Genomic DNA, 16553 nt, shown 5'->3' with positions numbered 1-16553 from the left:
ATAGTATTACTAAAGAAAAAACACTTTTGACCATAGAAATGTAAACAAATACCCACTAGGTACATAATTAATAGCATAAAGTGGGGGGGGGGGGGGGAGGGTTGGTGTGGAAGGGATTGGAGAGTGGTTGCACATTTGTAGTAGGTCAATCATGGAAGTATAATGATGTCAGTGACAGTGACAGTAATGATAATGCATGAGCTAGTAAGATTAGAGTGGGATTAGGCGACTGAGGTGGTCACTAAATAGTGTAGCAGTCGCATAAACATGGTATTACATGAATGCAACAGTTAGGACATGCCTGTCTGCAGAAGCAGTGATAACTCACAAGGCTATAGTGAAGAGCATACATGCTGTGGCAGCAATACTAGCAATGAAGCAGTAGAAGTAAATTATTTGCGGCAGAGTTGTAGTTCAATAGTAGTGGCAACTGTAATAGCAGACATGCAGGAGCCACAAAATTCATGCAGCAGTGCTTTGGTATATCATGAGGTTGCATATTATACAGCAGTGCTTTGGTATATCATGAGGTTGCATATCATGCAGCAGCAAGAGCATCGCACAGTACTCCGCTAGTCTCCGCACTCTTGGTAGATCATGCAATAGTGGTATCATTAAGCTCACAGCAGTGGTGGCTGCAATAATGTTTCATTAAGTGGAGATTTTTTTTTCTGCTGGGGCTATAATATACATGCAGCAATAGTAACATTCATGCAGCAACCACAAATGGAATTGGGCAACTGAGGGGATCAGGTTGGGGTCACTAGACGCCGTAGTAGCCACACTTGGGCAGTATTGCGTATCGACCAATTGATGTCTGGAATACATACGCTTTAACGGAAGCAGTAATAATGGTGGTAACATGCATGTGGTAGACGTAATCTTCATGCAGCGTCACCCTCAGAGCAATAGCAGCAGCGACAATACTCATGCAGCAGCAGCAGCAGCAGCAGCAGCAGCAGCAGCAGCAGCAGCAGCAGCAGCAGCAGCAGCAGCAGCAGCAGCAGCAGCAGCAGCAGCAGCAGCAGCAGCAGCAGCAGCAGCAGCAGCAGCAGCAGCAGCAGCAGCAGCAGCAGCAGCAGCAGCAGCAGCAGCAGCAGCAGCAGCAGCAGCAGCAGCAGCAGCAGCAGCAGCAGCAGCAGCAGCAGCAGCAGCAGCAGCAGCAGCAGCAGCAGCAGCAGCAGCAGCAGCAGCAGCAGCAGCAGCAGCAGCAGCAGCAGCAGCAGCAGCAGCAGCAGCAGCAGCAGCAGCAGCAGCAGCAGCAGCAGCAGCAGCAGCAGCAGCAGCAGCAGCAGCAGCAGCAGCAGCAGCAGCAGCAGCAGCAGCAGCAGCAGCAGCAGCAGCAGCAGCAGCAGCAGCAGCAGCAGCAGCAGCAGCAGCAGCAGCAGCAGCAGCAGCAGCAGCAGCAGCAGCAGCAGCAGCAGCAGCAGCAGCAGCAGCAGCAGCAGCAGCAGCAGCAGCAGCAGCAGCAGCAGCAGCAGCAGCAGCAGCAGCAGCAGCAGCAGCAGCAGCAGCAGCAGCAGCAGCAGCAGCAGCAGCAGCAGCAGCAGCAGCAGCAGCAGCAGCAGCAGCAGCAGCAGCAGCAGCAGCAGCAGCAGCAGCAGCAGCAGCAGCAATACCGCATTTACTTGATTAAACACTGCACCTTTAATAGTCGCAGCACTTGAGTGGTCCCACAATCGGTTGTGAAAATAATGGCTTAAACATCGTTCACGAGAATCAAGTGGTAGTCGAGTTTGAATAGTTGCTGCATCGATTTTTGGAAATACAGTATTCATGCAGGAGCACCCTCAGTGCATTGGCAGCAGCAATAGCAATATTCATGCAGCAGCACCCTCAGTGCAATAGTAGCAGCAATAACATTCATGCAGCAGTACTCTCTTAAGTGAATCATGCAACATACTTTGCATAGCGTAAAAGCACAATAGCCTCATAGACTTGCAACAATTCGCGAGCAACCAGCCATCAAACATACAAAGTTGTAAGCCTTACGTATAATATGCTACCGGAGAAAGCTTGTCCAGTAAATACTTGACCATTGGTTGTGGTCCCATCCTCATCCCTCAGCTGCCACCAAACTATATGGAAGAGTGTACAAATACAGTGTAATTAGAACGCATGAGGTTTTTTTTGCCAGCACTACATTTATACAGTAGTATTCTCAGCCAATTATGCAACAGCAGCATATCATGCAGCAGCAGTCTCAGCCAAACATGTAACAGCAGCATATCTTGCAATGCAGCACTCTCAATCATGCAATGGCAGCATATCATGCAGCAGCATTCTCAATGCGATAGCATTAAACCATTACGAGTTTCTGATTTTGCTTTTACCAGCAATATATGCTTGATAACACCATCTGTGACCCTTAGCCGTAACCTAGCCAGTGCCTATATATGTATCAAGCATAAGTAGTGCCTAGTGTCAGTGACCTAATAGAAGCTGAATAGTAGGGGCACTTACAGCTGGCAAATCATTGACGTAACACATTATTATTAAAGCACAATAACATTCATGTATCATCATCATGCAGCAGTGCCTTAGGTGATAGCAGCATGTAGCACTAGCACTTAACTAAGGCATGAGCAACAGTAGTGGCATACATAGCATATAAAATAAACACAGCAAGACCTGCAAATCAAGGCACATTTTAGCTGTGCATATAAACATGCTAGTGGCGAAAGCTTATTACACCCTGATTACAATTAAACAACTTAAACAAACAAAAGTGACAGCTGACAACACTTGAATAGACAAGCCCAGAGGTTTATGACAAACATGAACAGACAAGCCCGGAAGCTAACAACACAACGTTAAAGGACAAGCTTGAATGCTAATGACAAGACTAAGCCAGTACAGCAATTCATCACAGCGTCACTTTAATTATGCTAAACTTCTTACAGAACATGTGTGAGAACTTGGCCAGTATCCCTCGATAGCTTTTCGTCTTATTGTAATGGTGCGATCAATTTAGTGCGCCGCATGCAACACGTGTCACACAAGGAACGAGCTTACCGGTTATAATGAACCTCCAGCAATGACGACCTTGTTTCTTGTTACCATCTTGATCGATTCCGTAGGCTGGAAGGACTGCTATGAAGAACCTCTGGCCATGGTAGCTCGGCTCATTAACAACTCGTGTGAGTGGCACATTTTTTGTTCACCAACCACTGTCCCCGGTACGCAACACGACACTAGCGGTCTTGTTTCACCTACTAGAACTTTTCTTTAACTAGGCCATTCACCTTTCAAGAACATGGCATGTCACGTGACCGCAAACCTGTTAAACCAGTTTGTTGATTACACCATACTTGAAACCATCTCAACATTACTTCACGTGCTTAGGTCATAGCGCACCCTTATGCTATAGCGTGCACTTAGGTCACAGCAATTATGTGCAAGTTCTTATAGTGCTATACCGTGATATCTGCAGCATGCATGTTAACTTCAATTTATTGTGATACAATAAATTACATTGATATCGTCTAGACAATATAATCGCCAATATCGCCTGGCTAGTGGTTGTGTTTCTTGCCCTTGCTATATACCTACAAGGAAGGGCAATTTGATTATGGACAAATTCCAGCTGGTGTCTGGCACAGGTAGTTGGAAAAGGCGGATACGGTCGGATGCGGACGAGGACGCGGACATTTTCAAAAAGCACTTTTACATTTATATAACAGTTATTCTTCATACCTAACACTGTTTTTACAGCAGTCTTCACTTCCAGACCCAGGCGTCGATCTTGTCATAGCGCTTATCCATTTATAAGCGCTCGTGTGAAGGACTAGACCAGCACTCCACAGCATGCCAAAGACCATATAGTGTTGTACATATGCTCTAAAGTCTAATACAGAGTTATGCAGTTGTAGAGATTAACTTGTATGTTCATGCAACTTAGCTTAGAAGGCCAAATCCACAATCTTACGCCTTTTAGTGTAAGGCGCAGGCACTTATACCCAGTGTTGAGGGTTTCAAGGAACTGGCCTACAGGATTAGGTTGGGACATGCTAGATTAATCTCTATGACTCTGAATTAGATTTCTAGAGCATGTATACAACACTATATTATGTGATTGGATCTGCGAAAAAGCGACATAATCGCACAACCCTAAATTTACAGTGTAAAGCATTGAATACATTGGGTGAAATACTTGCGTATCATTGAAAAAACTCCGTAAATTTTTTGAACGCCTCTTTCTTGGTGAAGGAAGGCATTAACAATAAAAACCTGGATATCATCTTATTCGCCTGCTCAAGAGGAGTTGGAAAATCTTTGTTTCGTTGCAGTAGGCCCAAGGATACATTAAGTTATGAGCACTTGTTTATGTCATGTTTAAGCGATCGTACGCTATCAATTTTTCTTCAAGAATTTCGCCTTTGTATACAATGAAGAAGGATGAGTAAAGGAAAACTTACCCAGTAATTGATTCCCTGTTCATGGAGAACACGATGGTGAAACATTTAGCTCCATACCTCAATCGGTTGGTAAGTTACAAGCATTTTTGTAAGCTCCTGTAATTTATTTTCCCTACACTTACTGTACAAATCGATTTTTCTGTTGCTGCTACTTTGCAGGCTGTAACTCCAAACGTTATTGGCATATGAAACTGAAACTTTGCCAGTGGGTACACTTGGCTAAGTAGATTATAAATATTTAATAAACAGGAATTTGAAAAATATGCAATTATGTCCTGTTTGCACAGATCCGGTCACATATAGTCTTTAGAGTGCTTCGCACATGCGCTTATATATGGATAAGTGTTATGACAAGATCGACGCCTGGGTCTGGAAGCGAAGACTGCTGTAAAAAAACAGCGTTAGGTATGAAAAATAACTGTTATATAAAAGTAAAAGTGTTTTTTGAAAATGTCCGTGTCCGTGTTCACATCCGACCGTATCCGCCTTTTCCAACTACCTGTCTGGCACCATTTCACATTCTATGATATAATATGATGCAAAAATGTGCTATGTAATGTTACTAGTCTCACTGCTTGACAAATTTAATTATACTCAACATTTAATCATATCGTGAATATAAGCTTGTCGATATATCGAATAGCATTATTTTCAGTATCACCCAGGACTACCTCAACGTCTGATTTATAGTGCTGTAATATCTAATCCAAAACAGCCAAGCTGTAAAAAAGGGTACAAAAAGATGAAAAAAGATGTGAAATCCAAGTTGGCGGCCAAGAAATGGCTGTTGTGGTACGTAAATGGCAAAATTTATAATAACTGCAATTCAGGTGAATTTGTTGCCAAGTCCTTGGTGGTTGTGTCATCATGCAGACATCCAAGAAATCAACACTTTTGGTGTTAAACTATTCGAAGTGATGTTTATTAAATTTGCGGTATGTGTTGTGTAATGGCATTGCTATATGTTTACCCTAAGGCAAGAAATTTTCATGGATTTCACAGCTAGCTTGTCCATAATTAGAATCACCTTGTTTTTTTATGCTTCCACGGCAGTTTCACACTTCCACTGTCGAGAACTACAGTACAGTCCATTTATAAATTCACACACGCATGGCATTTTTGGCGTGGCGCCCTGCAGCACCACGGCGCTTGTCACGGAACAGTATTGCATGGCCCACGCCAAGTTTGCTGCATGGCACATGCGCGTGGTGTGCCATGAATGGCCCTCACTGGTTACAACACGTGGCTGTTAACCACATGTGTGTACAGTTGAACACTTCATTACTTGAGTTGACGAATGTCAGAAATTTCCATTATTTTCAGGTCCTTGCTTTTAAATGTGTTGTTGACAGTGAACGGGGTGCAATAAAACTATAGCCTACAGTAAACTATAGGTGTGGCTGTGAATGCAGTTTATGGTGGTATCCTCATCAACTATGCATATGTGTTGTACTGGTGCAGTTTTATAACGGGCAAACGAGTGCAGGCATAATTCCCCTTGAGCACATTAATCACAATGCATCATGTTGCGCACTCATTGCAGGCCAACCCATGAAAGATAATAAGGGTGGAGCGTCCATGGTAACTCTGTCAACTATGCATACGTGCTATACTGATGCAGGCCACGTAAAAAATGTAATGTATTATCAGCAGACAAGTATTTCTCTTAAAATATATTGCAATGTGTATGTTAGTGTCTGTGGCTATGTTACTGGCTGTGTTAAATGTAACCATATGGAATTTAACCCATATGGTGGCACATGGAAAGTAACCTGGGGGGGGGGGCTAGGCAGTTTATTAGTCTGTAGTAACCTCCTAATTGTGAAGCATATGTGTGTGCTTTAGTAACTGATGTGTATTGGCTATTGGCATTGTATATGTGGTGTTCATTTAAAATGTTTTACATGTTATCATTGCAGAATTTAAAAGATGTAGAATAGTATTGTAAGTTAAGGAAATAGAAGTCCAAGGGCCCCCCTTGGGTATTCACTCCTTGGTTCCAATGGGTCCAATTAGGACCATCGGAGAAATGGGGTGCCACTTGGAGGAGTGCGTTGTGTCCGATGGTCCACAATGCGCCCTAAGACCACAGTGGAACCTCTTGCAGAGCGCCCATGTTAGTTGTATTGCTTTTGATAACATAGTAGAACACAAGTTAACAAAACATCCTAGTTGGCAGGACATACAAAAAGATTTGAAGGTCTGGGTTTTGAAGGTCCTGACAACGTACGTATCAGAGGTACCACTCTGGGCTTTAGCATGCTAATGTGAAGCGTGTGGTACAGTAGGCTGCATGAAAAACTTTACGTTTCGTATCGTACTACGATTCGTACCACGATGCGTAGTACGGAAAATAAATTACGATAATCTACGCTTCGTATCACGAACTACAACGCGTACTTCCTTTACTTTTATGATGCGTAATTACGATTCGTACACACGTATATACTGTAAATGGTTTTACTGTTGTTAATCCATGTGTGTTTTTCTGTACCTGCAGGGCTGCAGCAGATAGATGGATCAAAGCCGGCGACACGGCGATTGCACCACACCTTTTAATAAAGCTGTATATGTGTACATTGAATTACAGTATGGCATCCACGATCTATAATTATTATATACGCGACAGCTGCATGGGTATAGGAGCCATAAACTATTGAAACTGGCCAGCAAGAGTTATGAGACGCTTTAGATAACTAGTCATTATACACTCTGTATGGCGAGCTTACTATGCTAACTATCCGGCGTGCGTTTCAACAAGCTACGTAGTGCAGTTCTTCGCCAATCCGGTGGCTGCAGCTAGCTACATAAGAAAAATCTATCATTATTATTTACGGATTTGCGAGTGCAAAAATCACGTGATAGATGTTGTGGAAAGTAGAGTTAGCTAATAGTTAACATAGCCATGGTGCTTAGTGCGTATGCAAAGCAACGAGCAATATTTTTCTACTCTCAAGGAATGAAAGCGCCTACAATTGCCAAGCTGCTACAAGATGAAGACATCCTAACAACTCGCGTGGCTGTATACAACTTTTGAAGTGCTATGAATCTACTAGTACTATCAAGAGGCACGAAGGATCTGGACCACGATCTAAGATTACTGCTGAAGTGAAAACAGTCGTAGAAGCGCAGATGCAGAAAGATGACGAAACGACTGCATACCAATTACACAAGCTGTTGATGGAGAAGGGATATTCTATGTCTATAAGCACTGTGCTGCACTGCCGTTTACAACTTGGATGGACTTTTCGCGGTAGTGCATACTGCCAACTGATCAGAGATGCCAACAAGGCTAAACGTCTAGCTTGGGCTCAGCAGTACCTAAACGAAGCTGAAAATGGTTTCCAAGATGTGATATGGACGGACGAGAGCTCCATTCAAATGGAGACTCACAAACGGTATTGCTATAGAAAAGATGGACAAGCTGCAAAAAGCAAGCCAAGGTGGGTTCATAGCTATAAATACTATGTCTTATGTACGTAGCTATATATACATAGGCCCAAACACCCACTGAAGGTCCACGTTTGGGCAGGTATAAGTCTCAAAGGGCCCACAAAAATTGTGATTTTTGAAGGGATCATGGATGCTAATTTGTTTGTGGAAATCCTTCAGACTGCTCTATTACCCTTCATCCGTGAGAATTTTCCACGAAGCCAGCACAGATTTATGCAGTTAAGTTTCCAGTAGCTAGGTTGTGCTGTAGTTTTGTGTGTAACACATGTGGCTATGTACTTTCAGGACAATGATCCTAAGCACACCTCAAAGCTGCGCAGAAGTTCTTAAAGGATAACAAAGTAACATGGTGGAAGACAGTGGCAGAATCCCCAGATTTAAATCCTATCGAGAATTTATGGCATGAATTAAAGGAGTACATAAGGAGGGAAGTAAAGCCCACTAGCAAGGATGACTTGATAGATGGAATCAAAAAGTTTTGGCGGACTGTTGATGTCACAAAATGTACAAAGTATATTCGCCACCTACGGAAGGTGATTCCCAAGGTAATAGATGTTCGTGGGGAGCCAACTGGCTATTAAATGGTAGTGGATTTTTGTAGTCCGCAGCCTCATTAAACGGCTTTTTTAAAAGCCACCACTTACAAAGAAAGTATCACCAAAAGACAACAAAAGTAGTTTCCTACTTGCTTTTGTACAGAGAGCAAGTTAGACAAAATGATACAACTCAATAAACTTCATTTGTAAGCAGTGTCGTAAACCTATTCAACTAAGTTTCTAATTTCTACAGAATGTCTTCCACACAATTCTAAAATCAATAACACTACATATGCAACCTGATTATAAATTATGTCTTTTATTTCGTAAAGCTTTACAAGCCTGTCCAATAGAGTCAGTACACTGTTTCCAGGTAGCCTCAAACTCATGTTGAGGCATCTTTGGGAAGAGGCTTTGCAAAAACTGCTTTAGCTCTGCCAGCTTCTCAGCTGGCAGACCTGGTTGCTCCCGGGTACCCCTTACAGTACAGTCTTTCATCAGCTGCTTTCCAAAATAGGACTCTTTTGCAAGTTTGACAGCCAATGTCGGCATCTTTGAATTTACCTGGAATAAGAGAAAGAATGGGTGATTTAAAATTTCACGTAGTATGTACCTTCAAGTTAGGGTACTTTTCTGCTACTATTCTGGGAGGCAGTAGGGGAGTATTTTGCAAAGGCTGAGGTAACTGACGCCTTGCTGGTGCTATAGCTAGAAAATTAAACCATTATACATTAGAAAACAAACATTACTTACTGTGTTGCCCGGAATAGACAAAATTTCGTATTTCTTCAATGCTTTGCTCCATTGCAGCCACTTTAGACTGCAATGCCGCCACCCCTTCCTCTATTCTGGATAGTCGCCATCCTAAATGATCTACAATTAATTACTAATAGTATTTATGTGATCACGAGGGAATACACATATTCATTCAATACTATTTAACACCCTCACCATAAATTTTCTAACTTCATATATCTGAAAAAATTAATAAGTTAAATGAAAACTATAATTAAAAGTTGGTAGTATAATCTGATCATGTGAAAATCAAATACTGTAGACTAGATATACAGCTACTTCTGCTTGAACAAAAGCTTAACTGAGGATTGGCACACATTTGGGTAGAAAACATCTACAGTTTCGTAAAACAGACATATGTAATATGGATTAGATGTTACATCTTTGCTTTCTTCAGAATGTCCTATTGTAAAGCTGATAACATGTCATTGTACTACTTTATTTGGTGTTAGTCCAACATTTAATGATCCTACAGCAGCTTTGTCCTGACTAAGAGTATGTCTTTCCCTTCTAAGAGCATCTCTAACTTAGCAATGGTTCATCAGAAGTCTCTTGTATTAGCTAATTTATTTCAGCTAATGTGTCTCTTGCAACCCGGCAAAACCTGCACTAAGTAATCCATAGGCTTGGTCACTACTATAAGATTATTGGAGGTATGAGGAATTTAATTAAGGATTACCAATGTCTGGAGCATAATACATGCTTCTAAACCACACATCGGTTTCCATACAAATTAGCATGTTTTTAAAATACATCAGTACCTTTCATTGAAGTGGATGGATACACACAGTTTATCATCTATAGAACTGCAAATTGACACAAAGAGAGTGAAATTTACATTTTCATATGTGAAAATATAGTATATAAACTTTGATATGGGAAAAGGTCTAGTCATGGAAGCATTTTTCTGAAAGATCTTAATGTATCAATGTAGCATGCTACAAGGCAAAGTGACCAGGATAAAATCTCACTAACAGTATAGCAAAGCAAAATATTTGCTATTGTGTTTGCAGAATCAAGCATTACAGCTTATAACTACTTGAATTGCTGTCACGTTGCACAAGATAAAGCCATCACTACTAGATGGATAGTTTTCAGCCCAAATTTTCATAGCACTGCTAGCCTCCATACTGTTCTGAATGTTTAATATTTTATACTGGTGATCACAAACTGCCTTTGTATGCCCTGGTAGTATAATAGTGTTTGCTACCATTTTGCAAATAATTACCCTTGTGCACCCATACTGGTTATAAGCAAGTCTCTGATTGACCTTGTCAGTTATTCCTAGACCATAATTTATTAAGGCAACTAGTTTCATAGACTGGTGGCACAAATAATGTACTTCCCACTCCAGTAATGATATCATAGTAATTGACACTCCAAGCTTCTGGTACAGTAGTCTACAAGGTGTATTTCCTACCCATGTAACCATAATGAAAGAGGTTTTCAAGAAATTGTTTTGTGACTTGCATCAGCAAGTAGGAATCACTAGGTGCTTATGGACAAGCCTTTTTAGGCTATGTAGCACTTGTAGCTAGTTTGCCATAAATATAGTAAAGCATATTGCTATACTTTCATTCATAACAACTATAGTACACTCACAGTCATTTCTTCCATGCTCATGAGATTGGCTACAGTAATCACTGTACTTGTATTGATCATAAGCCTCATAGTTGTCATCAGAATCATAGCCATTGTAAGAATCATAGTCATCATAATGGTCATAGTCATCATAATGGTCATAGTCATTGTTAGGGCCATTGTAGGTCTGCTCATTGCTCCACTCTAAAAAAGATGGTATCAATGTCACTTAAAAATGTACCACAAAGGCTTACAACCACTAATTCAATTTCCACCAAGGTACATAATTAATAATTTTAATTTGCAGTCTTAGATATTGCCCATGGGGAAGGTGCTGCATAAACAAGTGATACATTCAACTCCTACACATAGCTGGTACTACTGAGCATAGTAACAAATCCAATTTCAAGATCAGCAAAGATTTACATTGGCTAATACCAGGAGCTTATAAGCGCCGAAGTAAGCTCCTGCTAATATTGTGCATTAGTTATTAACACTAGCAGCACTGTCACATTTCACACTCAGTAAATCCTCAGAAATTTGCTGATGTATCATGCCAACCAAGTGTGACATGGATAAAAGAATTTTAATTGCCTGTTTAAATTTCAGTGGAGACAAGTAATAACAGAATAGAATTACACTATTATTATGCATATAAACAAATGCAAGGTGAACCTTTGACTGTGTCATGTGCCATAGGGCTTGAGCTGTACTTGTAAGCTGTTCTATTGTGTCCTATACAATCAGTGACCTTTTACAGAGCAACTGTGTAATCTCTAGTCATTGTGCAGTGATTTCATACTTCGATTGTATTCATTTGTTTATTAAGACTACTGCATATCTATTCACCTATTTAGACATTAATACTCTGTGTAGACATAACCTCCCTATGGTCACCAACCTGTCTCTGGTATAGCTACAAGTATGGTCATCCTTAATTCACAGCAATCACATTCCATCTACACATACTGTGGAGGAGCCAGCCATACTTCTGATTAAAATAGCTACCAAACTTTACGTCAGGCCAAGAAACTCATGAAAATATGCACATTTTGCAAGCAATTTATTACAAATTCACCCTGAACTTAAAGCGAACCAAAGTCTGTGAAATTGTCACCCAGCACTTTCGTGCATATTAAGCGCCTGTAAAATAATTATCGTGTTGCTTTTGTTTGAGCCTTTTATCAACTTTTAAGACTTCACAACCATCTGAAAACGCCAAAATGGCAAAAAACCAACAGTGAGACACTACTAATAGGTGATTATTTGCTGCTTCAAAAATGCAGCACTGAACTAGAGAATCTGGCTCTCCCCAACCACTTACAACTTAACCTGTTTGTGCCCCTCCCCTTGCCAGCCCCCTGGATCCACCCCTGCACACACACACACTCTCACCATACAGCACTCACAAACACAAGCACACATGCACCATACAGGATACACAAATAACTCATACCAGTGCCCAGAACAATGCTCAAAACTACCTTGGTAACCTATGGAAAATTAATGGAGAAGAAACCAAGTCTTTATTTTTAGCTGAGCAATATTTCATCACAAAGTATGAGCTCATGAAGTCATAAGATGTCATTGTGGGAAAGGAGTCAATAGGCTTCTGTGAAAATATATCGCTTTGAATTTAGCTTATAAGCCAAACATCTATCATTCAGTTGGATACACTATTCTCCATTATCAAAGCGCAATGACCTGGATTAATTTTGTCCACTTAGTTGGACAGGTATACCCCACTCCTCTAACAGCAGTTTAATAAGGCTTTATTTAGCTACATACCACTGTAGGATGATTCTCCGTAAAGCACCTTGCCTCTGTCCCAGCCACTGACCACTGACTCTGTCATCGTAGAAGTATAGCTAGTAGTTGTACTGGTTGCTGTTATAGAACCAGCAGCAGAGATGTACACTGTTGGAGCTACTATTGGCATGATTATTGATTCTGCATTAGTGGTAACTGTGGTAGTTATGGAAGGTGTTGCACTTGATGGAGTTGTTACAGTTGTTATGGTGTTACCCATTGTAGTTGTTGCAGTTGTGGCAGTCATTAGAACTGTCGTTGAGTCTATAAGTATACAGGTAAAAATAATAACTTATGCACTAGTCTTAAGTACATACCTGTCTCAGTTATGCAACTTTGACCACCAGCACAAGTTGTCAGGATTGCTCCTTTACATAGATGTGACAAATATGTAGTATTATATGCAACCATGCTTAACACTTCATTAATGACAAATACTGCCATGATTAACACAGAACTACAGCATTATTTACATTTGCTGTATAATGCAATATTTTGTGCATACCTTTGGCTTTTATACTTCTTTTTCCAGACTCTATAATATATGAATAACAATTGTTATCATAACGAACAAAGCACATAGTAAGTACCGTCTACTGTTTATTGTATTTAATATACATTACCGTTTACTGTATAAATTATACATTACCAAAAGACAATGAAAAGTACCTTTTTTTTGCTTCACCTTCAATAGTACTCTGTTTTCCTGGGGTTGTTGCACAAATATTAGTCAATACACACAGTGCACATTACCTTTTCCAAAAGATTTGATTTTTTTGTTTGTTTTTTTGCCTTTTCTTGTTGTACTACTACAATATGTCACAAAGATAATAGATTAAATATGTATTATAGTTGTGTTAATTTGCCACCTTTGTCCTTAATCAACTTTCTTTTCCTTTTAGGAGGTGGAGCGGCATCCTTGTTGTCATTATTATCTACAATGACAATTTATTTCTGTGGTATTCTTTATCATAATAGCCAACTTACTGATATTCTGTTCAACCACAGCCTGCTGTTCGTCACCATTACTGTCATCCTGTCTGGATCCAGTCTCAAATGGAGTATAGATGCCACTAAAAAACTGCCTTTCTAATCTAGTAATTTCTTCTTTTCTACCTATATAGGTATAGATATACATACAATATACAAAGGAACCCATGAACGCCTTGGAAATTTATGAAAATAAATTATCTGGTAGAAACCATCGCATTTTAAATGGGACTGCTATACAGTCAAGCACCGTATACATACTTATGCTTATAGTTGAATGCCACAGTATAGCTGTGCTCACTGTATTAACAAAAATGTGAAGAATTGGGCTGTCCATTACTTAATTGTCCTACTTGAGAGGTGTGACTAGTTAAAGGTGTGATATATTTGCAATATATTCTTAAAGCAATTATGTATTATTGATATTAAGCTTACCTACCGCAGCAATTACTCCCATACATTTTTTTTTTACCAAATTGCACTTTGCAGTTAACACCAACAGCACTGGGCTGCTCCTTTTCTAGAAGTTCACTGTCAGGATGGATGGTGACAGTATTTTCTGCTTCCCAGTGCACTAAGCTCCATAACTCTGTTTAATAAAACCACAGTATGCAGTCAGATCAATCAATATAATAGCATACCATTTTCTTTCATAGTTTGTATTTTTTCCTTAATAGCTCTTCATGCAGCCATGTCAATTTAAAAGTGAAGTACAATTGAAGTAAATAAGAACAATTGTGGGTTTGAATTATTAAGTGACTGTATCTGTAATATACCCAGCAACTGAACCAGATCAGTGGATCAATGGCTTGACTTACAATCAAAGAGTTTCCTGTAATATTATTATGCAATCAAGTACAAAATTCGGTCAAGATTATGTCATAATAATAATAATAATAACAATAATAATTATTTTTAAAATAACAATGATAAATAACAGCAATTTAATAAATTGTACCTGAAAAAATTAGAAGATGACGAAGGATCTAACGTAAAGCACGATGACAGACGACTGATCTTGCAAGTGGGCGATGGAACGATCATCGGAACTCGCTAACACAGGAGCTTGCAGGTGAGCTAACACTGAAATGAAGGCGATTGGTCTTGCAAGTAGGCGATAGCAACAATCGATGAAACTTACAGATAAGCGCAGGAACAAAGATGACTGCTCTTGAAAGCAGGCAATGGCGACGATCGACGGAACTTGCTTACACAGGAGCTTGCAACAGTGGAACGAAGGCGACTGGTCTTCCAAGTAGGAAATAGCAGCAATCGATGGAAGTAGCAGACAAGCGCAGGAACAAGAACGATGGTCTTGCAAGTAGGCGATGGCGATGATTGACGGAACTTGCTAAAACAGGAACGATGACGACTGGTCTTGAAAGTAGATAATAACAATGATCAACAGAACTTGCAGCTAAACTGACGCACGTATAGTTACGAAGATGAGTCGACTGGCTTAGCTTCTGTAAATGAATTTCCGAATTCGGCAGAGAAATCTTGGCAAACGATATAAAAAAGATAGCTACCTTCTACGCAAGTGCAAGTAACTGAGCAAGTGAACTTTTATAACAGTGCTAGCTAGTTATATATTATAGTATCTTTCGTACCGTAATTACGTAACATTTTGTGCTTCGTTATTACGAAAAATTACGCACCGCATAACATTCATTAACAGTGTATAGCGGATCGTATCACGATCGTAGTACGATTACGGTACGTAAAGTTTTTCATGCAGTCTACTGTATGTGCAGCTGGCAAGTGTGATGTGCATTGGCATTGCTACTATGGTTTGTAGCTAAGATGAGCAGCCCTTTCTTCATCCTCCCCTCCAACTAACTTCCCATACTCCCCAACCAACTACAATGGTTAAAATATACGTACCTTTACATATACAAGTTGGAACATACTCTGATACATTAATAACTGGTTGGGCCTTCCATTGCTGTTTATCATGTATATTAGCAAAGTTTGCTTACACTTAACACATTTCTATGCCCATGTTCATTCAGAATTGGCACATCACACACAACAAATAGATTTGCCCATCACTTGCTATCCACAATTTTTATTCCTGGCTGCTTGACATGCACCAGATAGCACTTGAAACACAGCTTGTATACATACACATACACCATGCACCTCATGCATACATGCATTAGTAAACCACTTACTTGCTCATTACGTTTGTACACTTAGTATTGTATTCTCTCTAGTATCTCAAGTAGCAGACTTTGGCAATGTGTGGTCCATAATTATGTTCTTTCTTATGGCTTGGAGGGAAAGGCTATAAGCCTCTCTTTGGCATTGAAAACTCCTATGGCTTTAAAGTTAGTAAATCCCCAGGTATTTCACCTCCAAGTCATGCAATCAAGAGAGCCACTATTGTGGCTATTCATCAAGTGCTCCTGTTACAAAAATCAAATCGGAGAATCCTGGGAACCCTGCACAACCTACCAAAACAACCACCATCAATAGACGGTGGTTGATAAAGGCAGCTTTAGTATGCTTTATCAGTAACTGGAAGCGGCTAATATTAAACAAGTGTGTTAGGGTTAAGCAAGCGACTAATATGGAGCTTAACTTGTTAAACGAGGTTAATGTTGGAAGCCAATTGCGCAAAGGTGGAGGAGGGTAATGCCATCAAGGAGCATCTACGGCATTATAGGAATGGGCATCAGCTAGAGTCTTGTGTTAACCCATGCGCAAAAGATCCAATGAAGAGCCATGTGGTTGGTGATAGTGTCTTTCTCCCCACCCAAGCCCCACCCCTTAGGTTTAGGAGACATAACGTAAAACAACTTAAGAGTACGATAATAACTGTATAGTAGGGACCACAAAGGAGTAGGCGTGGCCCATGGAAAAATATCACCCAAAAACAGCTTCATTTTTCCATGACGATGATGAGGCAGTATTGGTTGGGTAAAACTAAGCCCAAAACAGCTTTCAGATTGACCCGAAACGCTTTCAA

General features: G+C 40.3%; 2 protein-coding genes and 1 pseudogene across 11 annotated transcripts in view; 1 reads left to right on the top strand and 2 right to left on the bottom strand.

Moving 5' to 3' along the window:
- Positions 1-16553, bottom strand: part of LOC136267074 (receptor-type tyrosine-protein phosphatase S-like) — a 336067-nt gene that overhangs the window by 163816 nt on the left and 155698 nt on the right. The window lies entirely within an intron of this gene.
- On the top strand, positions 6705-8208 carry LOC136266485 (uncharacterized; annotated as a pseudogene).
- On the bottom strand, positions 8635-14171 carry LOC136267079 (uncharacterized). 3 transcript variants are annotated; one of them, XM_066062140.1, is made up of 12 exons: positions 14018-14171; positions 13580-13708; positions 13462-13527; positions 13346-13401; positions 13262-13298; positions 13098-13127; positions 12910-12960; positions 12572-12856; positions 10805-10987; positions 9161-9280; positions 9021-9115; positions 8635-8971 (listed from the first exon to the last, which is right to left on the bottom strand). In XM_066062140.1, exons 1-12 carry the CDS (start codon positions 14037-14039, stop codon positions 8711-8713), a joined length of 1335 nt encoding a protein of 444 aa, XP_065918212.1. In that variant the 5' UTR covers positions 14040-14171; the 3' UTR covers positions 8635-8710. The 3 variants fall into 3 exon arrangements, with proteins under 3 accessions (XP_065918212.1, XP_065918213.1, XP_065918214.1); XM_066062141.1 differs by having other exon boundaries at positions 9021-9109; XM_066062142.1 differs by having other exon boundaries at positions 9021-9103.

The sequence above is a fragment of the Dysidea avara genome, chromosome 9 (genome assembly GCF_963678975.1).
Source record: "Dysidea avara chromosome 9, odDysAvar1.4, whole genome shotgun sequence".
Lineage (NCBI taxonomy): Eukaryota > Metazoa > Porifera > Demospongiae > Dictyoceratida > Dysideidae > Dysidea > Dysidea avara.
This window is presented reverse-complemented; position numbering and strand designations above follow the sequence as displayed.